Source organism: Chelonoidis abingdonii, chromosome 3, assembly GCF_003597395.2.
Source record: "Chelonoidis abingdonii isolate Lonesome George chromosome 3, CheloAbing_2.0, whole genome shotgun sequence".
NCBI classification, from domain to species: domain Eukaryota; kingdom Metazoa; phylum Chordata; order Testudines; family Testudinidae; genus Chelonoidis; species Chelonoidis abingdonii.
Genome location: NC_133771.1, coordinates 197,289,633 through 197,313,396, shown reverse-complemented (window position 1 = coordinate 197,313,396; position 23,764 = coordinate 197,289,633). Strand labels below are relative to the sequence as shown.

General features: G+C 42.4%; 1 protein-coding gene across 1 annotated transcript in view; it reads right to left on the bottom strand.

Moving 5' to 3' along the window:
• Positions 1–23,764, bottom strand: part of PAPOLG (poly(A) polymerase gamma) — a 78,140-nt gene that overhangs the window by 23,142 nt on the left and 31,234 nt on the right. Inside the window, exons 9-12 of the mRNA XM_075064431.1 lie at positions 3,582–3,720; positions 3,324–3,396; positions 3,118–3,238; positions 2,542–2,626 (exon numbers count right to left, since the gene is read on the bottom strand). Coding sequence (XP_074920532.1) covers positions 2,542–2,626; positions 3,118–3,238; positions 3,324–3,396; positions 3,582–3,720 — 418 coding nt within the window. The remainder of the gene's footprint in view (positions 1–2,541; positions 2,627–3,117; positions 3,239–3,323; positions 3,397–3,581; positions 3,721–23,764) is intronic.

The following is a 23,764-nucleotide window of genomic DNA, read 5'->3' as shown; positions in this document are numbered from 1 at the left end:
TATGGGTTCCATCAATCACCCCACCACAGTTAGGGAATCCCATTGCAGGAAAGCCATCCACTATGACCACATTTCTCAGAGTCACTACTCTTGATGATAGCAGCTCTTTGAATGCATTGGCTATTTGGATCACAGCAGCCCCCACAGCTGATTTGCCCACTCCAAATTGATGCCCGACTGATGAGTAGCTGTCTGGCATGCAAGCTTCCACAGGGTTACGCTGCTCGCTTGTGAACTGTGAGGGCTGCTCTCATCTTGGTATTCTTGTGCTTCAGGCAGGGGAAAAGCAAGTAAAAAGTTCCATAAAGTGCCCTTATGCATGCGAAAGTTTTGCAGCCACTGGGAATTGTCCTAGACCTGCAACACTATGAATCCCACCAGTCTGTGCTTGTTTTCCAGGCCCAGAACTGGCATTCCACGGCATGAACCTGCCCCATTAATTCCATGATGTCCACATTGCCTGGGCCCGTAGTTTGAGAGAAGGTCTGTGGCCGTGCCCTCACCACTCTCGTCACCGTTGCTGCTGTGCCTCTCGCCTGGTTTTGCTTTGCAGGCTCTGTTTTCTGCATATCCTGCAGGATATGAGCACTGTAAACACCATGCGCATTATTGCTGTGGTGATCTGAGCGGACTCCATGCTTGCCATGCTATGGAGTCTGTGCTGAAAAATGATGCAAAATGATTGTCTGCTGTTGCTCTGATGGAGGAAGGGCACTGACAATGTGGCTTACAGGGCTGTTTACAGGGAATAAAAATCAACAAGGGGGCAGTTTGCATCAGGGAGAAACACAACTGTCACACAGAATGGCCCCCTCAACGGACTGAGCTCAAAACCCTTGTTTAGCAGGCCAATGCTCAACCACTGAGGCTATCCCACCCCCCACTATTCATGGAGGGAGGGAGAGCAAATGAATACAAATGAATACAAAAAAAATCTGGTCTCTTTGTTTTGATCCACTCCATCTCTTACACATCTTAGGCTGGCAAGCAGACAGTGCAGTATGACTGCTAGCCGTTGTCTCCTGGCTGCTTGCCAGAAGAGGTGCAGTACAACTGCAGGCAGGACTGAATTGCCATGAGACGAAACTTAAAGAGAATGACCTGGAACCACTCCCATTTGTGTCCAGGCGTCCCTCACCGAAGTCTGCCAGGAGCAACCATGTCTGCCCAGGAGCCCTTGACCAACCTTACCGAGGTCGGCTAAAGAGCACCCAGAGATGACAGCTACCAGTTGTAATGCACCATCTGCTGCCAAAAGGCAATGAGCTGCTGCTGTGTAGCAATGCAGTAACATGTCTGCCAGCACCAAGAGATATACAGTGGATGGTGAGCTGAGCAGGCTCCATGCTTGCCATGGTATGGCATATGCAAGGGTAAACCAGGAAAAAGGCTTGAAATGATTGTCTGCCATTGCTTTCACAGATGGGAGCTAGGGGGGCTGACTACATATACCCAGAACCACCCGTGACAATGTTTTTCACCCATCAGGCATTAGGATCTCAGCCCAGAATTCCAATGGGCGGCAAAGACTGTGGGAACTGTGGGATAGCTACCCACAGTGCAATGCTCCGGAAGTCAACACTAGCCTCGGTACTGTGAACACTCTGCCGAGTTAATGGTCTTAGGTGGGGATACACACAATTGTTAATTTTTTAGAAATTAATTTTTATACAGTTTTCTATAAGTTTGACCTAATTTCATAGTGTAGAAATGAGAATTCTACACACCTGAAGCCCCATGGTATATACCCTACATCAGTGGTTGTCAAATTTTCGTACTGGTGACCCCTTTCACATGCAAGGCTCTGAGTGCGACCCCCCCCCCCATACATTTTTATACATTTAACACCATTATAAATGCTGGAGGAAAAGCAGGTCTTGGAGTGGAGGCTGACAGCTCATGACCCACCATGTAATAACCCGTCATGGGTCCTGACCCCCAGTTTGAGAACCCCTGCCCTACTTGGTGCGCTCTCTCTCTCTCTCTCTCTCACACACACACACACACACACACACACACACACACAGTGTTTCCCACGTCTACATTATTTTTAGGGTCCCCACTGCCAGAGCCTTTCACTACCACATGTAGCTACATGTGTAGTGCCTGTACTCTACATGCCACCATAAACTAGGAGTTATGCTCTTAGGGTGAACTAAGTAATGCTTCTTCATAGCTTTAGAATAAATGTGGGGAATAGTTTAGCTATTTCAGCCTAAATGGAAATAAGCCTCTTCCAATTCCCTTTTCTTCAAACTATTTTCAAGCCACATTTAGAGGTTTTGAAAATGTTTCTGCATAATATAAAAGTTGCATGTTCTTTTACTGAAGAGTAATTTGCATTTTACTTTTACTGCATTCTAATTCATTGGGCAGAATGAGGATGGGAGAAAATAAAGTCCCTACAGGCAAACAGCAAATTATGGCAGTTGTACTAACTCGGAAAATTTCTCCTTTTTTATTTTTAAATCAGAGCAAAAATTTTATTCCAATTGCAGTGCAGTTCTAAATATTTCAAACAGACAATGGATTCATACATACTTGTACTTTTGAAAAAAGTTTGGTGGTTCAAGGAGTTTTGGCCAATCTGATTTTCCTTGGAGAATTTCATCTGTGACAGCAAGACCTATGTTTAAAAAAAGCTTGCTATGTAATATTTTTGTAGACAGTTAACCTGACCAGGTAAGCACATTAAATTTCTACCCAGATCTTAGATACCAAGTCCTTTGAGATCTATGTATGAAAAAAGGCTATATGAAAGCTAGTAATTATCATCCTGCACTGTTAACTAAAAAGGATAGAACAAATGAGAATTCCTGCCACTGCACAGAACTGGGTCACCTACTACCCTAATCTCAATACACTTTGGAAAGTTGACCCCTTGCATCCACCATGCTAGTCCAAACGGATTCCTAGAAACGAGAAACAGAAGAGACTTAGCTCATCTCTTCCATCCTCCTGCCAGTGCAGGACTGGTTCTCCCAGGATATGATTGTTTAACATGTAAATGTGTTTTCTTTTAAGAAAAGAGACTGAATAAATTTTTACTTGGCTTTAATTTACTTTGGCTCTATTTCACATCATGTAAAAAGTATGAAGAGGTTTGAAATGCTTTACCTTGCTTGAACTCCTCTACCATTACTGCTCGTGTTGAAGTAGACACATTATATGTAGAGTTCTGCTGTGGATAGGCTGGCGTGATTATGGGCATTAGATGATATCTGTCAGATGGGTTTACCTATGGCATTAGAATGGTTCAAGTAGTATGTTTAAAGTGATTATAAATTACCGGTAAGTAAGAAAATACATCATCATCTACATACCCTAGGGTCCCAGACTGGCAAATTTAGATTACTATCTTCAGGTTGTTTGAGCAACACAGGATTTGGCCATTCCCTGTACAAGAGACCAAAGAATGACTATCATGCATAGTTTTGTCCATTTAAAGTAATTTTTTTTAAAAATTACACAAACTGAAGACAATTTAGCTTAAGTCTAATTAAGGTATAGAGCTAGTTTGAGAAGACAGTGCTTAGCTAAATTTGTTTTTTTATTTTGCTATGAGAAGTGTTTAAACTTACCATTTTGAAAAAATTAGGAAGAATTTGTGAATTAGAGTAGATGCCAATGCATTTGGATAGAGCTGACATGTTCTTGCTACCAGCATCGCCCAGGAAACACCACCAAGAAATCCCAGCACATTGGAATAAATACCACGTCCTAGAATAGATACATTTTAAAGTTAGCCTTTATTTTTAAAGCATGCAAGTATGTTTCCTTCTAAACTTAGAGCTCTAGAAAAGATTTCCAAAACTGGTTACAACTTAAAGTTTACAGATTATACTTAATTATATTATGTCTACTTATTCATATTTATAAGCCAAAAAAAAAAGATATTTGATTCCAGTTGCCCTTCTCTCATAGTAAGATATACTGAAGGCCCCATTCATACTTCCAATTTGCAGAACCAGAGTGCTCTTTGGCTGTACTCATTTTGCACTGATTCTTGCACTATTTTGGCAGCTGGAGAGGGGAGCCTTTAAAAATTGCCTTCCTTTTCAAGACTTGGGGCTGATGGGCCTGAACCACATCATATGAAGAATACAGACAAGTGTTGACAGTGTATTTGTAGCTGCTTTAGTCAATGAACATTTTCATCAGTGTTTTCCAGACAGCTTTCCTCAGACCCCAGTCATGCCAGAGAAGGAAAGCATTTGTAGCCAGATTCAGCAACTCATCTCGCTGACTTCACAGGATTTCAGGTCCTGCTCAGAGACATTTTGACAGAAGCCTAGTACGAATTTTCTCATGAAAATTTTGTGAAAGTTTTGCCAGTTTTGGATCAGCACCGAGATCCCTCCTATGAAGGTAGATAGCAATTCTTTCCCATCTCAAAGATCATAGAATGTTTCTCAAGTTAACATATATACTCTGGTGCACATGATTACCCATGGACTTTTCCATCCTAATCGTGTCATATTTCAGGCTGACCAAGATCATAGGCTAGAGAGATTGTAATTTTCATTCAAAGACCAAAAGCAGATCTCGGAACACTTCACATTGCCCATAGGCAAGACAAATTAAGAGTAGCCGTTGCTATCACAAAAGCAGCAACAAGTCTAGAACAGCAACAGTTCTCAGTCATCCATTTAAACATTAGCCAGAGTCAGACTGGCTTACTTTTAGAAGTCAGACAAGATTAAGTCTGTTTAGGTCAAGAGTCATCTATCAAACATCCAGTTTACTGCTCCAATTCATTTCAATTCTCATAACATTTATCTTGAAGGCAATAACTGTCTTATTTTTTTTTGTTAAACATGAAGGTTACTCAGTCATGACCCAATTTCTCTGAAACTGACTCTGCATATTCACTTTTGTGATATGCCATCTGATGGAACTTTCAGGTAGTACGGCCAGTGAGTGCCCACATGCCCCTCAGTGTTCAAGCATGTTGTAAGGGTGTGGTTATAAAAAGGAGCCTAGTGTTGAGCACTTACTCAGTTCTCCCCACAGCTAGTGCAGAGTACAGGAGTATTACTTAGTTAGGACTCCACGGAAGAGGGGAAGGTCAGTGGAGAGCATGAATATGCAGAGTCCATCTGGAGGAACTCTGGTTACCTTCATTCCTTCTTTGAATGTCTTCTGCATATTCCCACTCTTGGAGCTGACAAGCAATATTCAAAGGATGGAGGGACACAAGGTCCTAATTAAATAAAGAGATTGAAACATTGCCCTGCAAAACTAAGCATCACATCTACTAGAAATCTAAAAGCATAAAATTTAGTGAAAGTGTGAATTGAACCCCAAAGTGGCAGCTTTATATATATATATATATATATATATATCTCAATAAGGGGATCATATCGAACATACACTACAGAGGTAGGAACTTCTTTAGCAGAGATAGTTCTGAGACCAAATGCTGGAGAGAGAAGATTCCTTATAAATTTATACTCTGTCTAACCAACCTAGACCATATCTGCACAGAAAAAGCACGGCGTTTGCACTTGTCAGCACAGTCAGAATAGTTTTGGGTAAAACCCTAAACTCCTCAGTCCTATCTAGACAGTAAAATAAGGAGATTTTAAAATCTAAATAATGCAATCCAGATTCACGTATCAACATGAGGTTAGGGAAGGGGGAGAGTCAAATGGATTTTCATGTTAACCAATCAATAAGTTTAGGGAGAAATCTAAGGTTAGGCTTAAGTGCCTCCTTGTTTTTACAGAAAATTGTAAGAGGAGGGACAGCCATCCAGGCCTACAATTAACTAATTCTTCTAAGTGAAGAGACTGCTATTATAAAGGCTTTATTTAATGGAGAGATGAAACAATGAACAATTTGAGAGATGTCTAAATATATAGTCATAAAATATATTAATGCCAGATTTAGATAACCATGGAGGAACTGGATTTCTTAATGGATAGAAGACCAAAAACCCTTTAAAAGATTTTTAAAACAGAGTCAAGTGAAAATATAGATTTACCATCAATAGGATTATGAAAGGCAGCTATTTCCATAAGATGGACCTTAAGCAAAGAAATATAGACAAACCCACATATTTTGGGTGTACTAGATATTCTAAGTATCAGAGGGGTAGCCATGTTAGTCTGGATATGTAAAAGTGGCAAAGAGTCCTGTGGCACCTTATAGACTAACAAATGTATTGGAGCACGAGCTTTCGTGGGTGAATACCTATTTCATCAGATGCATCTGATGAAGTGGGTACTCACCCATGAAAGCTCATGCTCCAATACATTTGTTAGTCTATAAGGTGCCACAGAACTCAGATATTCTAAAATACATTGAATTGGAGCAGATACTAGATCAATAGCCTTATCAGACATTTTCCATTTAGAAATCATAACATTTTCTAAACTATTGTTTCCTAGAATTAGGACATGCTGCACTTCTACAGAGCAAGATCTTTCTAGATATATTAAAGTCCTATTGCCCAAAGCAGTTAGATGTAACAATTGGAGAGCTAGATAAAGAACTCTCCCTCTCTGCTGGGACAATAGGACTAGTGTTACTGGTAAAAGTTTGCATTTCCCCTTGGAAAGAAGAATTAGGTGCGTCTACCATTGCAGTCTCAGGCACGTCAGAGCAACTTGCATAATTTTGGCCATCTTTTTCACTACCTTTAACATTATTGGGAAATCAGGAAAGGCCTACAGTAAACTGGTCCCCCAGCAGAGAAGGCAGGCATCTGTCACTTGAACAAAAACAAAGAAATTTTGTATTGATCCTGGTGCAAAAATATCGCTGTCCAGAAAGTTGCAAAGGCTGAAAATGTCCTGAATTACCGAGTCCTTTACTAAGCGCTCAAGCATCTTAGTCTGATCTCTCTTCAGCTTACCCTTGAACTGCTTATGAGTTCCCACAACATGCAGGGCGATCAGAGACTGTGTAGAATACACCAGTTCCATAGCTTTCTTGCCTCCTTGCAAAGCTGAGATGTACATGTTCTTCCCTGTTGGTTCACATAAAACATTGCGGACATATTTCTGTGGTGACTTGGACCATCCTGTCCTGTACTTGTAGGAGGAATGACTTGACAGCCAGAAAGATGGCCTTCAGTTCTAACATTCATGTGCAAGTGTGACTCTTGAGAAATCCAGAGACCTTGAATAGATTGAGATACCCCTCCTCTATCCATTCTTGGATACATTTGATGTAGCAGGAGTGCGGGGGAGGTAGAATGATACTCCTCTGAGAGCATTCTCTGGGCTCAGCTACCATATTAGAAAGGATAGTGGCTTTTGGTGGGGGGGGGGGGGAGGAATGGTGATGGCTTTGAACATACTGTCCAGCTCTAGGATTGGTCTGGGACTCCTTTTTTCTTTGGAATCAGAAATAATTGCAATAATCTCCTTGGTTCCAGAACTTTTCCAGGACTGCCTCTATTGCTCCTGCTTGTAAACAGTTTGTATTTGTGTTCTTAGTACCCTCTTGAGAGATGGACTCCCTAGAAAGGGGGGGGGGTGTAAGGAGGAAGGTATTCATATTGGATAGCATAAGCCTTCCTTTATTATGTTCAGCATTCACCCGTTTGAAGTGATATTTTTACAACTCATGGAATTCTAAGAGACTTCTCCTAAAACAAGGATAGGATTGCTATGAACCAATCCCGGATCACTCAAACCTTATGTCAAGCCTGCAGCCTAACATAAGGTAACAAAGACATAGCCAAAGAATTCTTCATCCTCATCTGATGCTTGAAGGTTCTCTTCCTCTACTAAGACATAGTAGGACTATTGTTGATGCTGATACTGTTTGAGTGTAGTAGGATGAAGGAGGGTAGTATTGCTAGGATATCTAAACATGGGATCAGGTGACCATCTAAAGGATTGAAACACTTCCAATGACCTTGCAGAAAACCTTTGTCTTTTCTAGAACTTCATCAGTTTTGACACTACATAAACAGTCACCCCTAAAAGGAAGATCCTCCCTTCTAGGCTGTTTTCAGAAGCAGGAAGAAGATCTGAAGAAGAAAGAAGAGGAAGAAGATCTTAGCCACATATCTGCAGAGATCAGTGAATGAAGGAACCGATCTGGATGCAGTGTCAGATACATCAGATGATGCTTTAAGTGCATGCTTTGTGATGTTCTGATTTTTTAGGAGGGCATTAGCTAGTTGTGTTTATCTCTGGAAGATTTTTCGTGAAGAGGGAGATAGTCATGTCAAGGAACCAATTCCATTTTGGGGAAAAACTGTTTAGTAATTGGCCACTCATGTTCAATAAAGTTTGCAGATGACACAAAGCTGGGAGGTATTGCTAATAGAGGGACCAGGATATCCTTCAGGAAGATCTGGATGACCTTGTAAACTGGAGTAATAGTAACAGGATGAAATTTAATAGTGAAAAGTTAATCCCTAAATGCCTGACCTTGCACAACAAGAATTTTATAGTTATAAATTGGGGACACATCAGTTGGAAGTAACGGAGGAGGAGAAGGACCTTGGAGTATTGGTTGATCACAGAATGACTATGAGCCGCCAATGTGATATGGCTGTTAGAAAAGCTAAGGGAGTTTTAGGATGCATCAGGCAAGGTATTTCTAGCAAAGATAAGGAGGTGTTAGTACTGTTATACAAGCCACTGGTGAGACCTCATCTGGAATACTGTGTGCAGTTCTGGTCTCCCATGTTCAAGAAGGGTGAATTCAAACTGGAACAGGTTCAGAGACAGGCTACTAGGATGATCTGAGGAATGGAAAAACTTGTCTTATGAAAGGAGACTCCAAGAGCTTGGCTTGCTTAGCCTAACCAAAAGAAGGTTGAGGGGGGAAATATGATTGCTCTTTATAAATATATCTGAGGGATAAATATTAGGGAGGGAGAGGAAATTATTTAAGCTTAGTACCAATGTGGACACAAGAACAAATGGATATAAACTGGACACTAGGAAGTTTAGACTTGAAATTAGATGAAGGTTTCTAACCATTAGAGGAGTGAAGTTCTGGAACAGCCTTCCAAGGGGAGTAGTGGGGCAAGCCTATCTGGCTTAAGATAAGTTGATAAGTTTTTGAGGGGATGGTATGATGGGATAGCTAATTTTGGCAATTAATCTTTGATTATCAGCAGGTAGTATGCAGTGGTCTGTAATGGGATGGGATCTGAGTTACAACAGAGAATTCTCTCCTGGGTGCTGGCTGGTGAGTCTTGCCCACATGCCTCGGGTTTAACTGATTTTCCCATATTTGGGGTTCCGGGAAGGAATTTTCCTCCAGGGCAGATTGGCGAGGCCCTGGGGTTTTTTGCCTTCCTCTGCAGCATAGGGCATGGGTCTTGCTGGAGAATTCTCTGCACTTGAGTCTTTTAACCAAAGTTTGAGGACTTCAGTAAACTCAGAAGAGGTTTAGGGTTGTTATTGAAGGTGGACAGGTGAGATTCTGTGGCTGCTTGTGCAGGGAGGTCAGACTAGATGATCTAATGGTTCCTTCTGACGTTAAAGTCTATGAGTCTAATTTATTTTCCTAGAGAATTAACTCTTTCCCTTTTCTTTGAACAAGGAGTAAATGACCAGTTTTTGGATCATTTGACCATTAGCTATAGAACAAGTCGTCAAGAGAAAGGTGTATACAGGAAAACAGGAATTGGGATATGAACTTGTCAGCTCTCTTGAAACTGGCTGATAGAAAGGAAGTGTTGCGACCATAATTGTTATCTGGTTCCCAAAGTTCCAGCTAGTATTGGTAAAAGTACTTGATTTCTTGAAATGGTATCCTAAATGTCAAAAACTGGGTTTGGTGACCTCTTCAAAGGAGCCACTGAAGGTAAAAGACTTATCTTACTTGTAATGTAATTGTTGTCTTCAAATGAGAGTGCAGATACGTATTCTTCAGGTGCGTCCCTGCCCAGCACGGCGCTGGTGGACCTTGCTAGCACCAACCTGTCAGGGTGGCACTCATGACCCCTTGTATCTCCCTTGGCTATTTTAATGCAGCACACCTGACCGTCCCTTAGTCTTCATCACTGAACATCAAACTGTAGACAGCAGTGGATCGTGGAATAGACATCTACACCCATAGTTTAAGTAAAGTAGTAAAGTTTTTTCTTCTTTGAGTGGTTGAGTTCGTATTCCATTAATTGATTGCAACAAGCAGTAAGCAGTAAGGACTTGGGGCTCAGAGTTACTTAAAGAAACAACCGAAGAACTTTCCAACTTCAAAGTTTCAATCTGATCTCGATGCCAGTATGGTAACAGCATGTACTGTGGTAAAATGTGCCTTGGAAGGTCTTGCAAATGTAATATCAAAAACAATTGCTGAAGGAGTCATAGAATCAGGGTTGGAAGAGACTCAGGAAGTCATCTGTCCCAATTCCTGTTCAAACTTGAGACCATTGCGCCGTTGTTCTGGTCATCTGCACCCTGAGAACAGCAGCTCCATCCTCTTTGGACCCCCTTCAGGCACGCTGAAGACTGCTACAAATCCCCTTACTCTTCTCTTCTGCAGACTATGTGACTGTTGTAGCTGAATTAACTCCATAGCTGGTGCGTAAGCAGCGAAGTTTCCACTGGAAACTGGCTGAAGAAAATATCGTGCTGACCTTCATCCTCTGCACGGAGCACAAAGCATCACGGCGATGAACGAGATGTCTTACCGTCTCCAATAGAATGCTGTCATAGAACTAGAATGAGGTTAGGGCTAAAATCCTTGGGGCAGCCTGTACTGAATTCTTAAATACCTATAAGAGGTAAGAAACTCATAACTACTTGGCATGACAGAAGGAACAATGAGAAAAAAAATACTTTCAAGTTGGGGGAGGGGGAGGGGGAAAGGGGGAGGGGGAGGAGGACTTTGTTTGTTCCTCTCCAGACAGAGAGAGAAGCAAGCACGGAATAACATCTCCTGAAACTATACTGGAATGATCATTAAATTACAAAAATTGTAGTAGGCAAGGACAATTCATTAAGGTTCTCTTTTGTTTTGGGCTTGTGAATTTTCCTATGCTACGAAGTAGTTCTCCTTTTTCGTAATTGTGAAGCTGAGGCCAAAGGGCGAATCTCCTTGGTTAAATCTTATTACCCTATTCTGATTTCCAGGTGGTGATTCTTTACTTTTTCTTTAACGAATTTTAAGAAGCTGCTGATTTTAGTGTCCTACAGACAAAGGTTTGGTTTGTGCTCACATTGCGTAACAATGGTTGATATATTATTCTCAAGCCTCCCAGGAGAGCGAGGTGATGGGTTTGGGAGACTTTTTGAGGGAATAGATCTGGTGACCCTTTCTAAATTTTTTGTATAAACAACTTGTGGTTGACCGCAAGACTGTCCAAGCAAAGGAACAGAAATTTGTGCCTTGGTGAAGTTAACCTAAACTGGAGAATATACAGATTTCATCCAGGTCCCCATATCTGTATCCCAGGATGGGAGGGAACCCTGACAATGCAAAGCATTTTTTCACATCAACATATGAGCCGCTGTTCATCTAGACTTGAATTAGCTTAGGAAAGAATACCAGTAAGCAAATTGCTCTTAATAGCTAACTGTGGAACCACTTAGAATTTTTGTTTGAATGTTGGCTTAGGGTCACTTTATCTTTGAAATACTGGAGGTCTTCATTAAGAATTCAGTTGCCTTGCTCCCTTGCAGGACGTTATGGCAAGTAAGAAAAAGCCTGTTTTTTAATAAAGGAGGGGAGGGGAAAAAAGGCTCGGGGCTCAATAGAGGTTCTATGAGGGCAGCTAGTAAACTGTTCAGGTCCCACAATGGAAGCTTTCTTTGGGAGGTGAAGAGATAGAGCAGCACCTTTAGAAAATATGACCCATGGAGTTGAAAAAATGGACTTCCACTGAATCGAGGATGGAATTCAGAAATGCTTGTAAATAGACAGCAACAGAGATAAAACCTGAGGGACTGGAAGATGTAATCAGTAATCCAAAGTGGAATTCAGGTGTCTAGCTCACATTCAGGACCTGAGCTAGTACCAAACTGAAAAATGTTATCACTTGGCCAAATCATAATCAAGCTGGAATGTTTTTTACTATTACGTAAAAGTCACTGAATTTGCTTCTGACAGTGTCCTTCTCTTCATCTATCCATACAGGCATCTCACACTGCAGGTCAGACTGCTAATGCTGTGCTAGATTTGACTATGTGTTGAATCAGTAGGTGGGATACAGCAGAAGATATCTGGGAGGATCAGATAGCTGGAAGGTAAATCAGAGAACCAAACTGCCTTTGCCCACATGGTGCAACGAGTATAGTTTGGCATAATGCTAACCTCAGTTGAGAAATAATCTGAGAATGAAATGGGATTGGCTGAGGATGGGAGAGGGAAATACATCATTGCTATCCCACAGTTCCAGATGGAAGGCCAATCATTAAAGAGCCTTGGACTGAAAAAAAAGATCTGCTCAGGACAAAACTGACAAGCATGTTTGCGTCTTTGTCTAAGCAGGCAGTTCAAAGAATACTCCATTTCTGAGATGGACCTCAGAACCTTGGTGTGGAACTGATTGTGATTATGGGAGAAATGCTGTAAGGGTGATCAGCTACTGATTCTTGAGCACCCAGTTAGATGTGTCCAACTGTGGGAATGATGGCTTCCTGATGAAAAAAAAAAGTGCCAACAAACTTCATTGCTCCAGGACAGAGCTGGTTGAGGAGCAGTGACTTGTGAGAGGGGTCCTGAAAAAGGGATGAGTAGGGTAAGAAGGGGGAATGGACAGGACCGGAATGGCAAACCTGATCCCACAGTACTGGATCATCTGTCCATAGCAGGGAGGATAGTCAAAAAAAAGGATTTGGGGGGTTTTTGGGAAAAAGCAATTTGCTCCTAAACCCAGGGTTGTGAGTTCAATCTTTGTAGGGGCCATCTAGGGATCTGGACAAATCTGTCTGGGAATTGTGTGCTTTGGAGCAGGTGGTTGGACTGATACCTCCTGAGGTCTGCCAACCCTGATATTTATGATAGTTACTGTTTTCAACAAGCCCTGTAAACGTTGAATAGCTTGGCTCTCAAATGGAGGCGATATGGTCAGGAAGTTGATTTGGTGTGTTGCCTTGATAGGTGAAGGGGCTGGCTAGTTTCCATTGGTACCAGAAGCACCTCTTCTGGGACTTATGTCTGGCCTAGAGAAGTCTTGCTGCCTAGTGGGTAAGCTGAGTGGTGTTGCTGCTTCTGCGACTTACATGATGCTCTATCACTGAAATCTAAGCCCAATTACAAAGTTTAGCATGACATCCTTAAGAATGGAATATCAAATTTTTCTTGGAAAACAAAAACCAGCCATCAAAAGTTAAGCCTTCTATGCTTTGTTGGACTTCGAAAGCTATGCCAGAGATTCTGTAACCATGAGGCACTCTTCTCAAATTGTTACAGCCAAGACAATAATCCTGGGAGGCATGGGGGTGGAGGTCTCATAGTAATTGCAGACCATCTTGGCCACCAAGACGACCTTCCACAATGAAGGTCTTAAACTCTTCTCTGGAGGATTCTAGCATTATATGAAAATTTGGACATACGATTTGTAATTTAGAATGCAAATAATCAGCAGGTTGCTGATTAGCAATGTGAATTTTCTAAAGAGATGAGGTTGAGTCAGTTTCTCCTTCCCATTAAATTAACCTTTTAGAACTCAGTCTTTAGGTGCTGATCTATATCTTGCCTGACGCAACCTCTCACTGACCTGCTCTGACAATGAGTTAGAGGCGGATGAGAGAGAAGCCAATTGAAAACTCTGCATAAGGGCACAATACCTCTTTTCAGTATGCTTCACTGCAAGTGATAAGGAACGTAGGGTACATTGTTGCAGGCTCAAAAGTGCTATTATAGGAGAGCTACTCTCCCTGGAAGAGAACAACTGGAGAAAATAGACCAACTTTTAGTACTGTCTTGAACAACTATCTGAATGCCCACCCTGTAGCCATTCACCTCAGGAGATCTTTGATACGACTTAAATCCCAGGTACAGATGAAATCTCTGTAAACACACTGACCTTGTCAACAATGGTTGAGGCTAACCTAGCTCAGAATGGAATGAACAAGATCAGGTGACCTTGCCTGGCTGACCTAAGCAATTAGGACCGTCACAGATACGAGAACATCCAAGAGGCCATTGCAAGATTAGTGGCGTGGAATGACAAAACCCTTCTACTGTGGGAGTAGTGCTATCTCTTGTACTGCTAGTGCCCAGAGGTTCAAAGACTTTTGAGAATGGTAATTGAAGGTGACGGAAGGCAGAATGTCCAAAGCTCTCTTGAAGAATCTTCCAAGAGTCCCCTGTGGCAATTAAGTACCACTCAAGTAGAGCAGGCAAACCATCCAGACTCATCTGAAGCCCAACATGCAGGCTGCCATCAATGCTGGACGATGGTTGTCAGAGTAGCAGTAGCGGGTATTAACACTCACACGACTTGGGATGGACATCAGTCATGAAGTCAAGCTGTACAGTCCTGCAGATGTGGTCTGCTCTGAAGCTGACCATTACTGAAAAGGGTAGCTGCAGGGATGACCCTCAGTACAATGAAGGGGCACCTCAAGCTCTGGATTCTGATTTTTTTAAGCAGTGCAGAAGAACAGTGCGACAGTGAATATTCTGTAACCAGTTATGAGGTACTTGATCAACAACAGAGAGGCCACAAAGTTGAGTGCTAATGAAATTAATAGAATGTCTGGGGCTGAAGGGCACAAAGCAAATCAGATTGCTGATGACACGATGTTGTTTGTGCGTCTGACAACACCAAATGTCATTGGTAAGAATGACAGTAGCGTCCATTGTTCTCATCTTGGTACAGAGCGGTAGATAGACAGCCCCCTTATCCTGTTGGACTTAGAGGAATGTCTATCAGTCTGCACCTCTTAGGAGAGGAGGAGGAGGAATCTCTCTAGTTTGCAATGGCCTCAAATTCCATTTTTGTAGAATCCCTTTTCGAAGAATGATCTCTTTCCAGTTAGATAGAAATTAAAAATCTGGCCTGTGGAAACAGCCACCCTACCGGCTCTGAAGTGGGCTGAGGGATTGGACAGTTGGCAGAGGTCTCCAGTACCAAAGCAAGCTCATGGCTTCTCTTAAGGTGCTGCTTCAAAGCAGCAAGTCTCTAAGTGTTCTCTTTGAAGATTACTGAGCGGAGCACTTTCCTTTAAAATGTGCCTTCTTCTCAGGCAGAGTAAATCACAGTGTGTGTGTGTGGGGTCCCTATTCAGATAGCTACCCCACACAACAGGCAGTATTTAAAAGCTGGTGAGGGCATCACATCATATTAATTTAGTTAGGATTTAGCCTACGGGTACTTCTAAAACTATATACAACAAGCTCACAGCCAAAGCACAAACCAGTGAATGTGAGGGAAAGATTTTACACCAGACACTGCACCAAACCAAGTTTGCAAGTGGCTGAGAAGGAACTGAGGGCGCTGCCCTTAAATAGCATGAGGAGGACTACAAGGGGCCACAGAAGGACGTGAGTGCTCCCTCTCCACAAACCACGCAACTAGAGATGATGACTGAACCGTACGAACGGGAGGAGGACAGAGAAGAGATGGGGTGAGGGGCGGGGTGGGACCTCACGCCTCTGGCCCCTTGTAGGGGTCCTCTCTTAGTATCACTACACATTTCCGCCGCCACGATGCTATTTTAGGGGCCACCCAAGTGGTGTGAGCATCAATTTAGAAAGCTTCCTCTACCACTTGCACTGGGTTTGGGTGCATTCTGTGTAACATTTTCCTCACATTTCCACTGGGTTTGTGCCTTGGCTGTGAGCATTGTGTATACTAGTTTTTAGAAGTACCCTTAAGGCTAAATCCTACTAAATTACTACTGTATGTGAATGCCCTCACAGCTTTTAACTACTGCCTGTTGTGTGGGGTAGCTATCTGTATGGACCACACCACACACTGTGTTAACTCTGCCTTGGGAAGGGCACATTTTAAAGGGCAAGTGCTCCATCAGTAAGTCATTCAAGAGAACACTTTAGAGACTTGTGCTTGAAGCAGCAGCCTTAAGGAGCAGGCATGACTTGCTTGGTACTGGAGACTCTGCCAACTGTCAAATACTCAGCCCCACTTCAGAGCGTAAGGGGTGGGCTGTTCCACAGCCATTTTAATTTCTATCTTAACTGGAAGAGAGATCATTCTCTGAGGAAAAGGAGTCACAAAATGGATGAGCGCCATTGCAAGCGAAGGAGAGATTCCTCCTCCTCCTCTCACTAGGAGGAGTGCACGACGGATAGACATTCTCTAATACACAGGATAGAGGGGGGTGTCTATCTACGCGCTGGTTACAGATGAGAACAATTGGAGCAGCATACGTCAAGTCTGGTACCATGACATTGGTGTTGTAGACAGAAACAAAATCGGTGTCAGCAGCCAATGCTGATTTGCTTTGCCTTCAGCCGACATTCTTTAATTAGTAGCACTCAACTGGGGTGGCCTCTCTCTGTGTTATCAGTACCTCATAGACTGGGTTAACAGAATATTCACTGTCAGCACTGTCTTCTGCACTGCTTTAATAAAATCAGATCCAGAGTGAGCTTTGGGCCCTTCATTGGTACTGAGGGGTCATATCCTGCAGCTACATTTCAGTAATGGTCAGTTCAGAAGCAGACCACATTGCAGGACTGGTACCTCGGCTTGACTTCATGGACTTGATGTCCATTCAATGTCGTGTGAGTGTAATACCGCTTACTCGCACTCTAGACCACTCGCAGCATTGAATGCAGCTGCATGTTGGGTTCAAAGATGAGTCTGGATGTTTTGCTTGGCTCTACCTGAGTGGTTATTAATTGCACAGGCTGCTGGAAATTCTTTCAAGAGTGGTTTGGGAACATCTGCCCTCCGCTCACTTTCAAAGTACCATTTCAAAAGTCTTTGAGACTCTGGGCGAATACTAGCAGTAACACGAGATAAGCACTACTCCCAAGTAAGGGATTAGGGTTTTTGGTCAGTTCCACTGGCCACTAATCTTCAATGGCTTCTTTGGGATGTTTTCTATCTGTGAAGGTCCTAATGCTAGGTCATCGGGCAAGGAAGGTCACTGATCTTGTTCATCATCCATTTGAGCTAGGTTTTAGCCTCAACATTGTAGGGGCAGGTGTGTTTTAACAGGAATTTTCATTCCTGTACTGAGGATTTTAAGTCGTATCAAGATCTCTGAGTGGAATGGCTAAGGGTTGGGCATTCAGATAGTTTGGTTCAAGACAGTACAATAAGTTTGGTATATTTTCTCCATTTGTTCTTACTCCAGGGAGATAGCTCTCCCTATAAAAATAGGCATTTTTTGGAGGTTGGGGAAGGGCTGCAAAAAAATGTACCCTACGTTCCTTATCAACTTGCAGTGAAGACTACTGAAAAGAGGTATTGTGCCCTTATGGCGAGTTGTTCAGTGCTTCTCTCTCATTCAGCCTCTAACTACTTGTCTAGCAGCAAGCTGAGAGGTTGTCAGGCAAGCTATAAGGTCAGCACCTAAGACTGAGTCCTAAGGTTAGATTTCTGGGAAGGAGAAATCTGGACTCAAAGCCTTTCTTTATAAAATTTCACATTGCTATCAAGCACCTGCTGATTAGCAATTCTACATTCTACAAGAATCGTATGTCGCAAATTTTTCATATAATGGCTAGAATCCTCCAGAGAAGAGTTGTAAGACTTCCTATGTGGAAGGTCGTCTGTGGCCAAGATGTGTTGCAAATACATGGGAGGACACTCCACCCCCCTGCCTCCAGATTATGTCTTGGCTGTAACATGAGAAGAGCCTCATGGTATACAGAATTCTGGCATAGCTTTTGAGGTCAACAAATGCCATAGAAGGTTACTTTTTGGATGGGCTGGTTTTTTGTTCCAGAAAAATGATATTCCAGTTCTTTTAAGGAACTGTCATGCTACTTTGTTGAATAAGGGGGCTTATATTCCAGTGAATAGCGGCATATGGAAGTCGCAGTAAGCCAGCAACACCAACTCAGTTACCGCCACTAGGCAGCAAGACTTTCTAGAAGGAATAAGTCCCAGAAGAGGTTTGCTTCTGGTACCAATGGAACTTAGCCCAGCCCTCACCTATCAAGAGCAACACACGAGTAATCAACTTTTTCTGACCATATCGCCTCCATTTGAGAGCAAGCTATTTCCTTTTACGGGTTGGGAAAACAGTACTCAATCATCAGAATATTCAGGGTTGGAAGGGACTCAGGAGGTTCATCTAGTCCACCACCTCTCAAAGCATGCACCAATTTCCCAGACAGATTTTTGCGCCAGATCCCTAGATGGCCTACAAAGGATTGAACTCACAACGTCTGGGTTTAGGAGGCAAATGCTCAAGAACCACTGAGCTATCTCCCTGCTATGGCAGATGATCGTCTAAGTACTGTGGGATCAGGTTAATGGCATTCCTGTTCCTGTCCATTTTCCCTTCTTACGCCCTACGTTCATCCCTTTTCAGGGACCCCGTCTCACAAGTCACTGTCTCAGCAAGGCAGCTCTGTCCCTGGAGCAATGAAGTTTTTTGGCACTTTTTTTTTTTCATCAGGAAGCCATCTCCAACTGGCACTTAACTGGGTGCTTCAGGAATCAGTAGCTGATCACTTAGCAGGACGATTTCTCCCAGAATCAACATCAGATCATCACGAGGGTTATGAGGTCCATCTTCAAAAAGAATGGAGTATTTCTGTTGACTTGCTGCTTAGAAAAAAGACAGCAAACATGCTGTCAGTTTTGTTCTTTGAGGCAGATCTCAGTCAGGTCTTAACTGATGCCTTCCATCTGAACTGGGATTAGCCATTGATGTATCCTCTCCCATCCTCAGCCAATCCATTCATTCTCAGATTATTCTCAAATGAGGTTAGACTTATGCCAAACTGATATCGTTGCACCATGTGGAAAGGCAGTGTTGGTTTCTGATTTACTCCTCAAGCTATTGACCCCAGAATTTTGCTGTCCAACCTACTGATTCAATCACATAGTCAAATTCTAGCATCCAGCACTTAAGGGGCAAGTCCTGCACCTCATAATGCTGTATGGATAAGATGAAGAGGAAGGACACTGTTCAGAAGCAGGTTCAGTGATTTTACGTAATAGTAAAAAACATTCCCTAGATTATTGATTTGGGCCAAGTGACCATTTTAGTTTGGTCACTAGCTCAGGTCCTGCGAATGTGAGTAGACCTCACGCCTGAATTCACTTTGGGATTGACCTGATTCATCTTCAGTCCTCCAGGTTTATCTCTGTTTGCTGGGTCTATTTAACTACAGCAATTTTGATTCCATCCTCTGATTCAGTGGAGTCCATTTTTTCTAATCATGGTAGTATTTTCTAAAAGGGCTGTTTCTTCTTCCACCTCCAAGAAAGCTTCATGGTGGGCCTGAACATGTACTTAGCTGCCCTCAATGAGAACGCTATTTGAGCCCGAGCCATTTTTTTTCCCCTCTCCATCCTTTATTAAAAAACAGCTTTCTTACTCCATATACGTCTGCAAGGAGGGCAAGCAAAACTGAATTTCTCTAATGGAAGGACCTAGTATTTCAAAGATAAGTGACCCTAAGGCACATTCAAAAAAATTCTCAAAGTGTTCACAGTTAGTATTAAGAGCAATTTGCTACGTGGTATTCTTTCCTAGCTAACATTCAAGTTAGATGAACAGCCGGCTTCATATGTTGGATGTGAAAATGGCTTGGCATTTGTCAGGGTTCCTCCCCATCCTGGGAATACAGATCTGGGGACCTGGAGGAAATCTTATATTCTACAACCAGTTTAGGTAAAAACTCACCAAGGGCACAAATTCTTCTTTCCTTGTGCTTGACAGTACTTTGCTGTACCACCAAAGGTTGTTATAACAAAATTTAGGCAAGGGTCCACCAGAGTCCCTATTCCCTCAAAGATTCTCCCAGAACCCCATCACCCGTCCATCTTTCTGGGGAGGCTTGAGAATAATAAGATCAACAATTGTTTACAATGTGAGCACAACCAAACTTTTGTCTTAGGAACTGAATCAGTCAGCTTTCGTAAAATTTTCTTTAAGAAAAAGTTAAAAGAATAACACCTGAGATCAGAATGGAAGGGTAATACAGATTGTAAAGCCAGAGGATTCCCCTTTGGCTCAGCTTGCACAATTCAAAAACGAGGAGTAAAAACTATTCTGTTAGCATAGGAAAATTCACAAGCCCAAAAAAGAGAACCTAATGAATTCCTTGCCTACTTACAATTTTTGTAATTTTAGATGGATCATTCCGGTATTATTTTCAGGAGATGTTATTCTGCTTGGCTTCTCTCATCCGTCTGGAGAGGGACGAAACAAATCTCCTCACCCCTCACCCTCCCTCACCCCTCCGTCCCCCAACTTGAAACGTATTTTTTTCTTCATTGGTCCTTTCGGTCAGGGTTTCCAAGTAGGTTATTTGAGTTTCTTTACCTCTTTATAGGTAAAAGCAATCAGCTACAGCTGCGCCAGAGGGATTTTATGCTAACACGGTCATTTCTATGTTATGACAGCATTCTATGTGGAGAAGGTTCAGAACCATCTCGTTCATGTCTCGCTTGATTTTTGTCTTCCTGTGCAGGATGGATGAGTGTCAGGGCAATTTCTTCAGACAGGTTCCAGGTGGATAAACTTCTGCTTTTACACCAAGCATATGGAAGTAATTCAGACTACAAACATCAATAGTCTGCAGAAAGCAAGAGTAGGGGGTTGATAGCAGTCTTCAGCTGCGTGAAGGGGGGGGTCCAAAAAGAGGATGGAGCTTGGCTGTTCTCAGGGGTGGGAGGATGAAGAACAAGGAGCAAATGGTCTCAAGTTTGAACAGGAGATTGGACTAGGAGACTTCCTCAGAGGTCTCTTCCAACCCTGATTCTAGACTCCCTCAGCAATGTTTTGATATTGGCATTGCAGACCTTCAATGCACATTTTCCAAGTACTTATGCGTTCAGCTGCATCTAGATCAGATGAAACTCTTTGGGAAGTCTGTGGGAAAGTTCTTCAGTTTGTTCTTAAGTAGACTCTGACGCCCCAAGTCCTGTCTGTTACTCGCTTGTAATTCAATTAAGTGGAATACGAATGTGCAACCACTTACAAGAAGAAAAACTGTTTACCTACTTGTACTGTAAACTGATGTGAGGTGTAGATGTCTATAACGACCACTCTGTCTCAGTTTGATGTTAGTGGTGAAGGAATAAGGGAGGTCGGGTGGTGCTGCATTTAAATAGCCAAGTGGACGGACTACAAGGGGTCAGAGTGCACTCCCTTGACAGTGGTGCTAAGCAAAGGTCACAGGGACGTGTGCTGGGCGGCACGCAACCTGCATGGAATATCGTATCTGCACTCTCATCTTGAAGAACCAACAATTATTAAGGTGATAAGTTTTACCTCAGCTGGCTTTTGAGAGTCACTAACCCATTTTTTGACATTTTAGATACCATTTCAAGAATCAAGTACTTTTACCAATACTAGATGGACTTTGGAACCAGATAAAACTCATATGGTCCAACACTCTTTCTATTCCAGGCCAGTTCAAAGAAGCTGACAAGTCATATTCAGATTCTGTTTTGCCTGTCACTTTCTCTTGACTGACTTGTTCTATCAGCTTGCAAATGATCCAAAACTGGTCATTTTACTCCTTGTCAAAGAAAAGGAAAGGTTAATCTCTTAGGAACATAAAATTAGACTCATAGACTTTAAGGTAGAAGGACCATTATGATCATCTAGTCTGACCTCGCTGCACAATGCAGGCCACAGATCTCACTGTCCACTTCAATACAGAACCCTAACCTCTGTCTGAGTTACTGAAGTCTCAAAAACTGTGGTTTTAAAGAACCTCACAGGTCAGAGAATCTCCAGCAAGTGCCGCATGCTATGCTGCAGAGAGAAGGCAAAAAAAACTCCAGGCCTCTGCAATCTGCGCTGAGGAAAATTCCGTCCGACCCCAAATATGGAAATCAGTTTAACCCTGAAGCATGTGGGCAAGACTCACAGCCAGCACCGGAGAGATCTCTGTTGTAATCAGATCCATCCATTAAGACACTGGGCATACTTACTGCCTGATATCAAGATTAATTGCCAAAATTAGGCTACCCATCATACCTCCCCTCCATAAACTTATCAAGCTTAGTTTAAAAGCGCAGATAGGTCTTTTCCCCCACTACTCCTCTTGGAAGCTGTTCCAAGAATTCACTCTCTAATGGTGTAAGAAACCTTTCATCTAATTTCAAGTCTAAACTCCTAGTGTCCAGTTTTGATATCCATTTGTTTGTGTCCACCTTGGGTACTAAGCTTAAATAATTCCTCTCCCTCCCTAATATTATCTAGATATATTTATAAAGAGCAATCATATTTTCCCCCCTCAACCTTCTTTTTTGGTTAGGCTAAGCAAGCCCAGCTCTTTGGAGTCTCCTTTCATAGAAAGTTGTTTCCATCCTCAGATCAATCCTAGTAGCCTGTCTCTGAACCTGTTCCAGTTTGAATTCACCCTTCTTGAAAACATCTGGGAGACGCAGAACTGACCACGTATTCCAGATGAGGTCTCACAGTGGGCTTGGTATAACAGTACTAACAACCTCCTTTCTTGCTAGAATACCTTGCTGATGCATCCTAAAACTCCTTAGCTTTTCTAACGCCATATACATTGGCGTATAGTCAATGTCTGTGATCACCAATCTTCCAAGGTCCCTTCTCCTCCTCCGTACTTCAACTGATGTGTCCCCAATTTTATAACTATAAATTCTATGTTGTGCAAGGTCCGCTTTAGGGATTAACTTTTAGCTATTAAATTTCATCTGGTATATTTATCCAGTTTAAGGTCATCCAGAATTCTTCCTGAAGGATATCCTGGTCCCTCTATTAGCAATACCTCCAGCTTTGTGTCATCTGCAAACTTATTGCATGAGTGGCCATTACTAAACAAGTATTTTCCCCAAATGGAATTGGTTCCTTGACATGACTATCTCGCCTTCACGAAAATCTTCCAGAGATAAACACACAATAGCTCAATGCCCTAAAATCAGAACATACCCAAAGGCTGCACTTAAAGCATCATCTATGTATCTGACAACTGCATCAGATCGTTCTTCATTACTGATTGCTCTGCAGACTATGTGGCTAAGATCTTTTCCTCTTCTTTCTTCTTCAGATTCTTTTCTGCTTCTGAAAATTTCAGCCTAGAAGGGAGGATCTCCTTTTGGGGTGACTGGTTTTATGTAGTGTTCAAACTGATGAAGTTTAGAAAAGACAAGGTTTTCTGGCAAGGTCATTGGAAGTGTTTTCATCTTTAGAGCTGGTCACTGATCCCATGTTTGTATCCTAGCAATACTACTCCTTCATCTATACACTACAAACAGTAATCGAGCATCAACAATAGTCCTACTATGTCTTAGTAGAGAAGAGAACTTCAGCATCAGATTGCGGATGAAGAATTCTTTGGCTATGTTTTGTTACCTTATGTTAGGCTGCAGGCTTGACATAAGGGTGAGTGATCCGGATTGGTTCATAGCAGATCCTATCGCTTGTTTAGGAGAAGTCTCTTAGATCCATGAGTTGTAAAAAGTATCACTTCAAACGGTGAATGCCTGAACATAATAAAGGAAGGCTTATGCTATCCAATATGAATACCTTCCTCCTTACACGCGCCCCCCTTTCTACGGGAGTCCATCTTCAAGAGGGTATAAGAAGCACAAATGACAAACTGTTTACAGCAGGCGCAATAGAGGCAGTTCCCTGGAAAAGTTCTGAACCAAGGAGATTATTGCAATTATTTCTGATTCCAAACGCGGCACATTGAGTTTCGCGGTGGTGGGGCGGCGCAAGGGCCGGAACTATGGGAGATGGCTTCCAGTGTGCAGCTG